Source organism: Ambystoma mexicanum, chromosome 10 (assembly GCF_040938575.1).
Source record: "Ambystoma mexicanum isolate Mex_15411 chromosome 10, UKY_AmexF1_1, whole genome shotgun sequence".
In the NCBI taxonomy this organism is placed as follows: Eukaryota; Metazoa; Chordata; class Amphibia; order Caudata; family Ambystomatidae; genus Ambystoma; species Ambystoma mexicanum.
Genome location: NC_090932.1, coordinates 965,934,778 through 965,946,958, shown reverse-complemented (window position 1 = coordinate 965,946,958; position 12,181 = coordinate 965,934,778). Strand labels below are relative to the sequence as shown.

The 12,181-nt window shown below is 43.5% G+C and overlaps 1 protein-coding gene across 2 annotated transcripts in view; it reads left to right on the top strand.

Moving 5' to 3' along the window:
• The first annotated feature begins 3,999 nt into the window (after nt 1-3,999).
• Nucleotides 4,000-12,181, top strand: part of TMEM212 (transmembrane protein 212) — a 139,803-nt gene continuing 131,621 nt past the window's right edge. Inside the window, exon 1 of one of the 2 annotated variants that reach the window (XM_069618742.1) lies at nt 4,000-4,094. In XM_069618742.1, coding sequence (XP_069474843.1) covers nt 4,032-4,094 — 63 coding nt within the window. In that variant the 5' untranslated portion in view covers nt 4,000-4,031. Of the gene's footprint in view, nt 4,095-4,676; nt 4,942-12,181 lie in introns of those variants that run through there. The other variant, XM_069618741.1, reaches the window with a different exon arrangement.

Genomic DNA, 12,181 nt, shown 5'->3' with positions numbered 1-12,181 from the left:
TCATACTGCTGTAAAAAGGGCCTGCGAGCCCCACTAAGTTTGAGAGTCTGGACGGATGCGTACGATCCAAGAACCATCCCTGCCGTTGTTATAATAAACAGCAGAACCACCTTGCTCCTTGTGTGTGTCTCATACTCATTCACGGAAGCACGGGAGGAGTTGGGGCCTCCCAGCTCGGAGGTCCGCAGACTGCTCAGCCTACCCCGGGATAATCACCCCGACAAAGCATTTCTAACTTGAGCCGATCTCATCCACAAATTAAGCATAGAGAGTTCTTTGTCATGCAAGAATTCAATTTGCTCTATGTCGGTCGAAGAAAAGTCCTCAAGGGCAGGTATTTCAAAAAAGATATTCATCACTGCCTGACTGTTTAGGTCGTATTGCGTAAAAGGGTGAGAGCGACATTGCAGAATTAAATGTGTCCGATTTTGCCGATCATTTCCAGGTGTAAGATTTTTCTGGTGCTCAGCACCCGAAAGCTGTGACAGCTGTATTCCCAAAATCCCAGTTCCTTGCTGTACCACAGATTATTTGCCATGCATGCTTGGCTCCTCGGTATGCTGGGAATTTGAGAATAGGCGTTGCAGTGAGTGGTCAATCTCATCTCTCCACCCCTCCAGTGTCATGATTTTATCTTTACTAGCCCAAGGCCCTTCATCTCTCAGTATTTGTAAGTTTGTGGGAAGAGTAGGGAGAGGATTTGTTGCAATGGGCATATAGGTACCAGATGGAATTGGAGGTACGGAGGTCTGGGCAACATTAATAGATTGTTGCAATCTCTTTTGCTGTTCACTCAAAATAACCAAGGTGTCTAAAGGCTCATAAGGCAAAATCTGATTCTGGGATGGTTCTCTGGAAATACCTGGAGTCCTTAACAAATTAGACTTCTAATATTTATTAGCAATAGCAGCTCTTGCCAAACCCGCTGCTGTTTTAGGAAAAACAATTTTTGTATGAAATGCTGTGTTCCCGTGATTTTGTTTCCCACACTCCCATTCATATTTTTAGTTTTTTTCTGTGGCTGGGATGTTGCATTAAGGATGTTCTTTTTGTCTCAAATATGTTATAATGAGGAGTAACTAACTATCTGTTCACTATTCCTGAGAGCAATCCCCTTCTGAGTTGATAACAGTGATTTCAGCCTCGGCTGAACCAGGCTTATTTACATGTTTAAGTTTTTGCTTCTTTCTTTTTATACATGGTTGGTCCTGCTGACAGATAGGCTCCTGGTCTTTGTTAGTGACTCGTAAATTATCACCAATATTTTTAGCCTTTTTCTGGTCAGCTAGAGTTACAGAGCTTAGGCTGTTGGTCTTTGCCTGATTCGAAGCTTGTAAAAATTGTGATTGTTGGATAGAAGAAAAGTCTATTATCAAAACATCCTGGCTAGAGACACCTGTATCTACCCAAGTATAAGCCTGAGAAAAGAGTAAATCCTCCGTCTGGACTAGAACATGGCAGACAGAAGGCTGCACCTGTTTACCTCTTACTAAGAGGGTCTGTGAATCATGTTGGGCATTTATTTTAAAATCAAGAGTTTTGTATAATCTAGCGAGTGCAAAGAGCGCTGCATTCATTGATTGAAAGGACGTCTCCACTCCCACCTCATGTTCCGCCTCTCCCGTACTGGCCAGAGCCCCCTTTGTTGCCAGGTTACGCCTTGGGGTGTGATGCGTAAACGATAAAGACAAAACAGAGGAATTTTGAGCCGTGGGGGAGAACATAGCTGGTGATTGGGACAGATCACTATTTTTACTGAACTACAGCCACCTGCTTTACCGTATCAATCTGTATACTGGCTAGTTAATCCGTAGCCATTTGACCAAAACCTAAAATTGACACCTGTATGCTACTTTGGGCAGAAACTGGTCCTTTAGGATCAGGCGAGCCCCCCCCCCCATCCATGTCCCCTTTATTTGCTGGAATCTCTAACTACATCTGCCCCCCTGCAGTTTCCCCCCTCTCTCGTTCTTTAGAAACCGATATTGGGAGCAAAGGTGTAAGTGATAATACTCCTGCTTGGGGTAATGAATCAGCAGGCGTGTCTGTCAAGTCTATCTTGGTGTGACTGCCTGCTGCCAATTGTTTGTTAAAAGCAGAGCGCTTTGCCCGATGTTTTTAGAGTTTGCAGCACAAAATGTCCTAATGCCTCCCATAAGTGAGACCGGCGCGGGTATTTACGGGTGTTTTGTTACTCCGGGCAAGATGTATAACCTTTGTTGAGGACTTTGGCGTTTGCTGCGCAGTAGCTGTATACAGTGTTATTTCTTTGGTAGCCAGCATGCCCGTTTTCAAAGAAAAAGACATCCACCACAAAACGCACAGTGTCAATATCAAAGATCACTTAAGACCAAACAAGGCACATATAAAACACACCAATTTAAAAAAAAAAAGAAACACAAATTCTCTGTACAAACTAACAAACACCAAACAAGAAACTAACTTTCCCACAGAAATAAAACCATTGTGGTAGGCACCTCTTCCTCGCTAACACTGTGCAAAGAATAAAACAAAACAAAACAAAAAACAAAAAGTAAAAACACAGATTTAAAAAAAATATAACAAGCAGGAATAGCAAAAAATATACTTACAATTTGTGGCCCTGCTGAAGGCAACTGCTCTTACAAAATGCGCACGCGCCCATGCGCGAGCATCAGCAGTATATAGAATCCTGGGGGATGGGGGACGAGACTTAGGGACTGAAAAGTTTCCAAATAGTATGCAGCAAAATCAAATCCAAGCACAGTAAGGTAAACAAAACCGTAGTGGTCCTTCCGTCAGTCTCCTGCAGGTAACTGCTCTTCCCAAACTGCTCTTACAAAATGCACGCATACAATTCCATTCCTGACAGAAGGAAAAAACGTCACCACCGTCATATGAACTGCTGAAATTCCGTTGTTGAGACTCAAATGGTTCCACTGGGTCAACAAATATCAGAACTTCACTGGCATGGAATATTTCCTTATCCAGGCATTGCCCATGTATGCCTCTGCTCTCTCTACATTTTCCAAATTGAAAAAAGGTCCCTGCATTAAAGAAGCAAGATTAAGAAAGTGGAGCCCTTCCTCTTTTGGATATTTTCTTCATTGCCTCCTGCAAAATATCCCTGATTCTGCTCTCAGACATGGCAAGGTGCTTTCTCCTTTTGTGCTGCTTGTGAGACCTTTTAGAGGAAGAAGAGGCAGGGTCCTCTCTGGAATACTTCTTCTTGCATGTCCCCTTCAGAGTGTAGATGTCCTCATGATAACAATTGTAATATGACAATCAAACTAGTTCAGAGTGAAGAACACCGGGCCCTTCCACTGATCTGCAATGACTTCATGCCATTTAAACTGTGCGCGTGGATTGGCATGCACTTGGCTGGGCACTGCAACCTATTGCTTTCCAATGAGTGAAGATGGCAGTATTCAAAATGGCGGCAATGGTGCTAGCATGCCGGAAATGTTGTAGTCTTTGTGGTAAATGAAGACCCCCACTCCCTCACGTGCACACGCTACAGCTTCAGTGCAAGATATGCGTAGTGTTCTCCTCTCCACATTCCCACATACTTAAAATTCCAGTCTTCCCAGCTGCCACTGCGTTCCCCATTCTGAGGCAGCCGAAGAAAATATTTGAGAATACCCAGAGTGTCTATCCTTCACAGGCACTTTGCAATCTGGGCAACGCGAGCATTCCAGGACCCCATGAACCATCCTTACCACCAGACACTATTCACGTGTCACTATGGAAGAACTAGGCACCGGTAACATTTCCCACTGCCACGCTTCTGGGTTCCACTGCCTGCTGCCTCAAGGACCTGAAAGAGCTTTTCACTCAAACTGCGACCCAATCGGGAATCAAGTAAGCCCTATAAAGACTACTATTGCGTTGGCTTTTTCACGTCAAAACACCCCCTTACCCAGCAATGGAAGGCAGAGGACGCCCTATGAAGCTTGCCCAGCAAGGAGCTATCAAATTCTTTATCTTCAAGAGAAGGGACCAAAATAGGAAGTAATCCGGATGGTGGGATTTTAATCCCCGCCCCTCCAGGTATGGCGGGGCAAAAGAAAACAGAAAACAAGAGTTCTCGTCTGGGAGGTGGGACCTCCTCAAAAGTAAGGACTGACGCAAAGAAGTGTTGCTTGGGAGGTCATTTTGCATGTAATTATTTCTGAACAATTACTAAATGTATTGAATTCGGGCTCACTAGCCACCTCAGTCAGCACAACCGCAAACAAACCAAGACCGTCCACTGCCAGACACTTTTCCCCAAATGGTGTCGGACCAAAGTAAGGAAAATCAATGAACCAGTTCACAAATAATTGGGGGTGGGGAGGAACTTGTGTACAGAGTGCTTTGGCAACCCGGGGTCATCCACACTCTCATAGCCCACGTCATGAGAACCACGTCTAATTAACATATCACCATTTAATTTTCACACCGCTGGCTATACCAGGTGGTCCTTCTCCTCTATGGGGGAACCAAAATAAAGGGGACATATCCAACAGACTTGCAACTTATTTTCTCTTTGCAGCTGTCAAAAGCAGTCGTATTTGACGCAGTTGACGCTCGAGGTATTTTTATTTAAGTAGCAGGAGCGACTACACGCTGATTTATCGCCCGGTTTTACTCTATGTGGAAATGCCTAAGGGTAAACGCAACCTTGTTTTATTAGTAAACAATGAACCGCTATCATGACTACAGTCTCCAAGACACATTTGTTTACCAGAAAAAAATGTCCGCGCTTCTGCTCGGGTGTCCAAACGTCCATGGGAATTTAGTCGTGCGAGAATAAAAGTAAAAATGCCGAGCCTGTATAAGTGCACGGGTGGGACGCTCGTGGCCTTGGGGGGCGTCAGCATCTTTTCCGGAATCGTCGCTTTCTTCCCGGTTTTCACCTATGAACCCTGGTTCACTGGCTGGAGCGTTCGCATCGCCTGCCCAATCTGGAACGGAGCTCTGGTAAGAAAAAACAGACTTTTGGCTCATCGGCGTGGAGCAAAGACAGATGGTGTTTTCTATCTTTAGGTCCAAGCATTTTGCTCAGTAAGCGACATTTCTTTCCAGAGAAACGCACTGGTAGAATTCTGAGCTGTCATTACGTCTGCTTCATGTAATGTTTTCTTTACCCTTTTGGAGTGTTATATATGTATACATATATTTATTTTTTTACTTGTTTCTTTGGTGGATTGTATTTTAACTTGGCACGCCTCCACGTTTTCTTTTTCCGTACATGGCTTTTATGAACTTGTGTCCTTTAAGTGTTAGTTTTAACCCATTGCTGCCGACTTGCCCTTTTCCCTTTGTGTACCTTTTTTTTCTCCAAAACACGGATGTTGCTATATATTTCCCCACCACATGGAGGGCCTTCAGCCAGTCCTGGATTTTCAGCCAGGCGCACGTTGCATTCTGGAACTTGCAATTTATTTTTCCCTATAAGCCTCGACGTGTCATAATGCGTGGCTGTGCAAACATCACCCAAACCCCAAAACGAATCATATTAGCAGCAATAGAAAGACCCAACCCCCCGGAAGCTCCCACCCCAGTAACATCTTTGCTTGTAATAACCACACAGAGATTGCTAGATGTGGGAAACAAACATGCAGTAGGCTTTATTATACCATAGAACAAGAACAAAACATTGGCATAACTCAGGAAAAGCTTATGGGCATCATGGGGTCAGATGAGCAGGGGCCCAAACTGATGCTAACTCTAGTGATGGGCCAACTTGAAACGGATCCATGCTAACACACCTGGGAGGGTAAAGAGCCACTAAGGTGCCCCCAAAAGAACATTACATGCAACATTTTTCCGCTACAGTCCAGAAAAAGTTTCTTGTGAAGATCTCCATGCCCTCTGTGGATAGGTATACCACATCCTGGCAGGGAAGTCGTTTCACCAAAATGCCACGGGTAGCGGAAGTGACATCACTCAACCTTTGATCTCCAGTGATGACATCACCGGAAGTGATTTAATTTGATCCTACGCCCCCAAGTGACATCACAGGAAGTGATGGCAAAATGACCTTCATATTCTTTAGATGCATCTAGCACCCGTGTTTCCAGGTACTCTCATTTCAGCTAGATGTAAGAACCGAGGCACAGAGGGAGGCATGATTTGTCCACTATTACTCATTTGGGAAATGCCATTTTCCAGATTCGACGTGGGGTATGCAGTATTTCTAACAGGGGAACCAAAATCTGTAATGCTAGTGTATGAAACATCTATACTTCAATGGACACAGAAGTACGTGTTATCTGTGGTGTTGCTGTGTTAAACAAGCCAATAAAGCACTGACCTGGGGAGGCGTGCGCTGCTGTTTAACTAGGAGAAAAAATGCTGCACAACCAAGGCCTGAAAATTAAATCATTGACCAGGATTTAGTATCAACAACATTCCCTGGTTATAAATGTATATATGATTCAGCTACCACTATGATAGAAACCTATTAGACTGGTCAGCATGCACAGAGGGAAGTGCACCTGATAATGTTATCTTTGCTGGAGTATATTATCTGGGAAAGGTTCTTTCAATATACCCAAGAACCCCCCATAGTTTTCTTTTATCTAAGCATAGTACTGGGTGCCAAGGACTCAAAAAAAACATTTGCTTTAATAACATTGCTGCACACATAAATTCCTAGCACCACACATTTATTTAAAATTGAAAACACCCACGGGTTGTTTCTCAACCGGGGATTCACTGACAGACTTCAAGGCGCGCACTGCACACTGCCCCTTTGTCAGACCCAGTGTTGCACAATGGTGCAGCACAACATTTTCGACCTGGGATGTGTATCTGATTCTAAAGTAGTTTCTTTTTTTTAATGTATTGTCCACGTGGTATTGGCATATATTCAGTCTGTTCCGATATTAGTCAGATAGGTTCAGCAGTACAGGATTAGGGCTGTGCATTTATGAATCGAGTTGACCCACATCTATAGCCTTTCCCATGTCGGCATAACCTCACTGTCACCTACCCACAACTAATGAGATTTGGTCTTTTGGTTTTTGACATTCTGTTAACAAACATGCATTAATGTTATTGACTGTTTTATCAATCTGTTAACATGCAATCTTAGGTTTGGGGTTTAGGTCTCAAGTTGGGATCTATGATGTTTGATACTTCTTACCCTTATTAAAGTGTTGGTTTTATCTTTATAATTGAAAACAGATTAAATATATTTTTTCATGTGTTATGTTTTAGGACCCATGGGCCTACTTAATAATGAATTGAATGTTTTTATATATGTTTGTGTGCTGTCTAATAGATCCATTTGAAGACTATTTACTCAGCCTAGGTCAGAGTTTGGACCAGGCCTCGTTGAATCATTATTTGAAGCGGTTCATTTAGGGGACCCCCTTTGTGTGTTAGTAGCACAAAATTTGGCAGCTCCCCTGCAAGCCATGATGTGGGGCCCCCCCAAGCTCCTTAACAAAGCACAGGGCACACCACACCCTGGGCCGGTCTGCACCACCACGTGTGCAGAATGTCCATGATGATTATGCCGCTGCAGGGGCATGCACTACTGCAAGTGAAAGAAGTAAATATGTTTTCAATCAAAGCTTAAATCTTTAACATATTATAGAGAGAAGGGGGTGGTGTCTGGTCCACAAATATACCAGCTTCCAGTGGTGGCTGGTGAGTTATTTTTTGGAGGGTGTAAATATTTGCCACAAGTATGTGATTGTGACTGAGCATAGCGAGGGAGCCCGAACTAACGAAAATGGGTTGGGGGAGTCTGGGGGGATTCTTCTACCTCTCCAGAGTAAATGTTTTGAATAATGGATTAAAATGGTGCATTATGAAGCACACTTTCTGGGAAAATGTGGGTAAAAGACCAACAATGTGGGTAAAAGGCCAACAATCGTTTGTAGGTTGTAGCGTAAATCATGAAAAAAAGTACAATAGATGAAAGCCACCAAAAGTGCACAGGGCATTTCCCAATGCATTATCATGCCGGCCCCTGCAATATATGCCAGTATAAAAAACATTTGTATGCTGGCTGTGCCCATACATTTCCATTCTGGCTCCACCAACATATGTTAGTATTCCCATATAAGACCATAGCTATGCTTGTTTTAAGATGTTTTTCTATAGTGTTGTTACTGGCACTGGGCACAAAACTGGCTCTGCCAATAATTGCAAGTACTCGTTGGTTTGGCCATTAAAAAATTGACATGTCACAATAGGAAAACCTGTCCAAACTGGTTCCAATGTAAGCCTGTCTAGACCCATTAGAACACTTATCTTGCTTGCTTCATCAAAAATGCTCAGTTAATAAAAAAGTCATGCTAAAGTGAAGAATATACAGGCCACTACTCCAAAACATCAGTCTAGCGAGGTAGCACTACTTATCACGCTTGCTCTTTTAAAGATGCCGAGTAATAAATGTCATGTCACAGTAAGCAATGGCTAGACTGACGGCACCAAAATGCCATTCTAGCCAGGGAATGGCACACATGAACTTGCCTTTGCCCAAAAAAACCAGTAAAACATGCAAATTCAATAACGGATGTGGCAAAAATGCTCCAGTGAACCCCAGTCTCCCAGGGCCTTACACACACATGCATCCCCTTTCACCCACTGGTCACTCACCCATACATCTCCTCTTGCACTCGATCACACTGGATTCACCACACATGCACACACCAAACCCCACCCAGAACATTCAAACACAAACTACCATATGTATGCTCATTCACCCACTTGTCACTCACTCACACCTTCTCTGACATGCACTCATTGCATTCTCTACACAGGCACACACCCACCCACCCAGCACATTCACAAACACACCATCACATTCATACTCATTCACCCACCAGTCACTCAATCATACACATTTTCTTACCTCCACCCATTGCAACTTCTACACAGGTGCTGCACACAACCACCGGAAACATTCAAAAACACACCATCACATTCATACTCATTCACCCACCAGTCCCTCACACACACATTCTCTTACATCCCACTCATTGCATTCTCTACACAGGCAAACATTATCAAAATGAGGCTCGGTACTCCTTTGCGCTCTCTACCCAATCTTTTGTTTCAGTTCCTTGTCAACTGGTTATATTGTAACACAATCAACCGGCTGCATCAGTTTTGTTATGGACTGTGACCTCAACTCTGAAACCACCCTAACTTATAGTTCAGTGTTTCAAAACCACCTAATGCACATATCTCTTTGAAGTCCTTTAAAAAAAAAATTAAAATAGAAATCCATTACTATAAGAATTGAACCTTTTTTTAATACAAAGACATTACTGGAATGTTTTGTTCTTGCCAAATACAAGATCTTCTATGTCTGTTACAGATTCGTTTGTACAATTCCTGTCAGTTCTTGCCAAATATATGTTCTGCTATATGTATTACAGCTTGGTTTGTACAATTCCTGCCTACATGTGTTTCGACCTACTACATTAGGTCTTCATCAGTGTTGTTGTACAATCTAAAACAAAAAATACATTATCAAACAAACAGTTCATTAACAATAACAATCAGTCCCAACAGAAGAATAATTAATATAAACCAACACGGCAAGTCACTGATGAGTCACAATTGCACGGGCGAAAAGAAATTGTAAGACACAGTTTTGTAAGAGTAGTAAACCCAATTAATATACATGATTTACATTACCAACTCTTCATTATTGACACAAACCTGACCTGTATGCCAAATATGATACACCTTGCGATTTACTGGATCAATGTAGCCTGAATCAATTGTAGCGCTCTCTCCATTTTGGTAATGCACCACTGCAGCCCCAACCCAATCACCAATTAACATATGAGTGTTGCATGAATTACTAATAGTACACAGGCACACACCCACCTATCCAGAACAATCAAAAACACACATCGCATTACTTCTCATTCACCCAGCAGTCACTCACACATTCTCTTACATCCACTCTTACATCCACTCATTGCATTCTCTACACAGGCACACACACACCTACCCACCCAGAACACTCAAACTCACATCACATCACTTCTCATTCATCCACCCACCATTCACTCACACATTCTCTTACATCCACTCATTACATTGTCTACACAGGCACACACCCAGAACATTAAAAAACACACATCACTTCTCATTCCCCCACCATTCACATACATACATCTGACACGCATTTCACACATGCAAAACGCACATCATATTAGAAAAGAAAAGCCTTCTTACCTTTTTCTTGCAGCTTCGGTCCGTCCTTCCAGGTCCTCTCAGTTCCTCTGTGCTGCTCACAAGCAGGAACCAGGGGAAGCTGTGAGAGCTTCCTGGTTCCTGTATGTGAGCTGCAAGGAAGCAGAGAGAGAACGGGTTAGAGCTGAAAGTGGCATGTGACACGTGCCACATGTCACGGTCAGCTCCAACCCCTACTGAGTGCCTCCTCGGCCCAGCCTTCACCCTCATGGGTGAGGACTGGAACAGGGACCCACCAGACCTGGTGTGGTGGGACCCCCGTGCTGTGGGAGGGCCCGCTCACCAGGAGCACCATTTTTGGGGGGGAGAATCATTATCATTATTATTTTTAAAGTTTAGGTCGCAAGGGAGTCCCAGGGGTTGCAACTGTGGCACCTAGGGGTCGCATTGCAACCCCTGGTAACCCCTAAATGTCATCCCTGCATCCTGACGGAACAACTCTCTGTTACTTAATGATACGCCCACATGTTTGATAAATGTGAGGCCAGAGTATTTACAGACATGTGCCAATGCTTTGTCCAATTCTTTTCCTGGATATTTCTTTTGCATTGTTGGAATTGCCCCCTTGCTGGTAGCATCTGGGAAAGATCTCAGAAAACATGACTTCAGTCTCTCTCCTGCACCCTGCAAACCTCCTGAAGGAGCTGCACATTTCTGTCAAAAGCTCCTTTCCACCCAATTGTGTTGGGTCATTTCTTCCGAGATGTATGACCAGGAATTCAGGAAGTTCCCTGCAACCTATTAAGTCTGCTAGCCAGTTGTGGAGGTCACCCCACTTCAAGCTCTGTGTTCCCCACCACGACGTGATTGTCTTTTGGAATTGTATTCTTTTGTATGTGTTTTCTAACCACCTGTTTGTGCCCCAAATAAGTGACCCACAATCCAGGCTGACCTGAAGGGGACGTTGCCTGCTGGGAGAAAACCAGTTATTTTCTGATGTATCTCTTATAAGCTTCTGATTTCCTGCCCCTGATCCCTTTAATCATGTTCTCACTCAGGCCCCCAACAACGCAGAAGTTGCAGCCCCAATGCGTAAAGAATGCAGCGCAAATTCTGAGGGTTCCCAACCCACTGCTCTCATTACTTTTCTAAAAACTGTATGAAATTGAAATCTGCTTACTGACTTGTCGTCCCTATGTATCAATAGCTGCCCATTTGCTTGGCGGCGGATCAGAAGCAATGCCTTATTTGTATATATCAGGCAGTATCTGTTGTCATCAATACAATCTAAGTTAATTAATCGCCCTTGCCCTGTTTGATCTGTCTTGGATCTCCTTAGAAAAATGGTCATGCTTTCTCTTTCCATATTTTGTTAAATACTAGCCCCTATCTGAAGTTGTATTTTTAACAATTATTTTGCTAATCCAAAACGCCCCGAAGTGATTTAATGTGAAGGTAGCCCTGAATAGTGTCGTTTCATATTCGTCTTCGCAGACCTTTTGCACAGCCACTAGCAGTTTTTTAAGTTTTGCAAAATTCAAAGGGCGCCCTGTATCCTTTTTAGCCCCCTCTAATCTGGACCAACCCTTGAGTGCATAGCTAGTGAATGCGCTGCGAGTGGGATCAATTCGCCCAGCCAGCTTGATATAGTAAGAAAGTGCAGACAAATGGGATGCTGCCCAAGACCTTTTCTTATTCTGTTAAATACCCACTCGAGAAATTCATGCACATGCCCCACTTTGATGTCTTTCATTTTATCCACCTTAACAATTTTGCCATAATTTGATAGGCACTTATTGTACAGCTTGGCCGTCTTCTTGGCCAATGAATTTTTTGCCAAATCCATAATGATGTTTGTGGGCTCTACTGCTGCTGAACGATCATGCACCCCCATTGTAGCCCCTGTGCATTGGGTGTGTTTATCAGCAAATATGGCTAACTCTTCGTGCTGCCCACCGTCTGGTGTGCGGGCAATCATCTTTTCAATTTCATTACTTCCTACGTGTCCTCTGGCACTGTTGTCATCATTGGCTCTGCTTGTGGCCTTAGT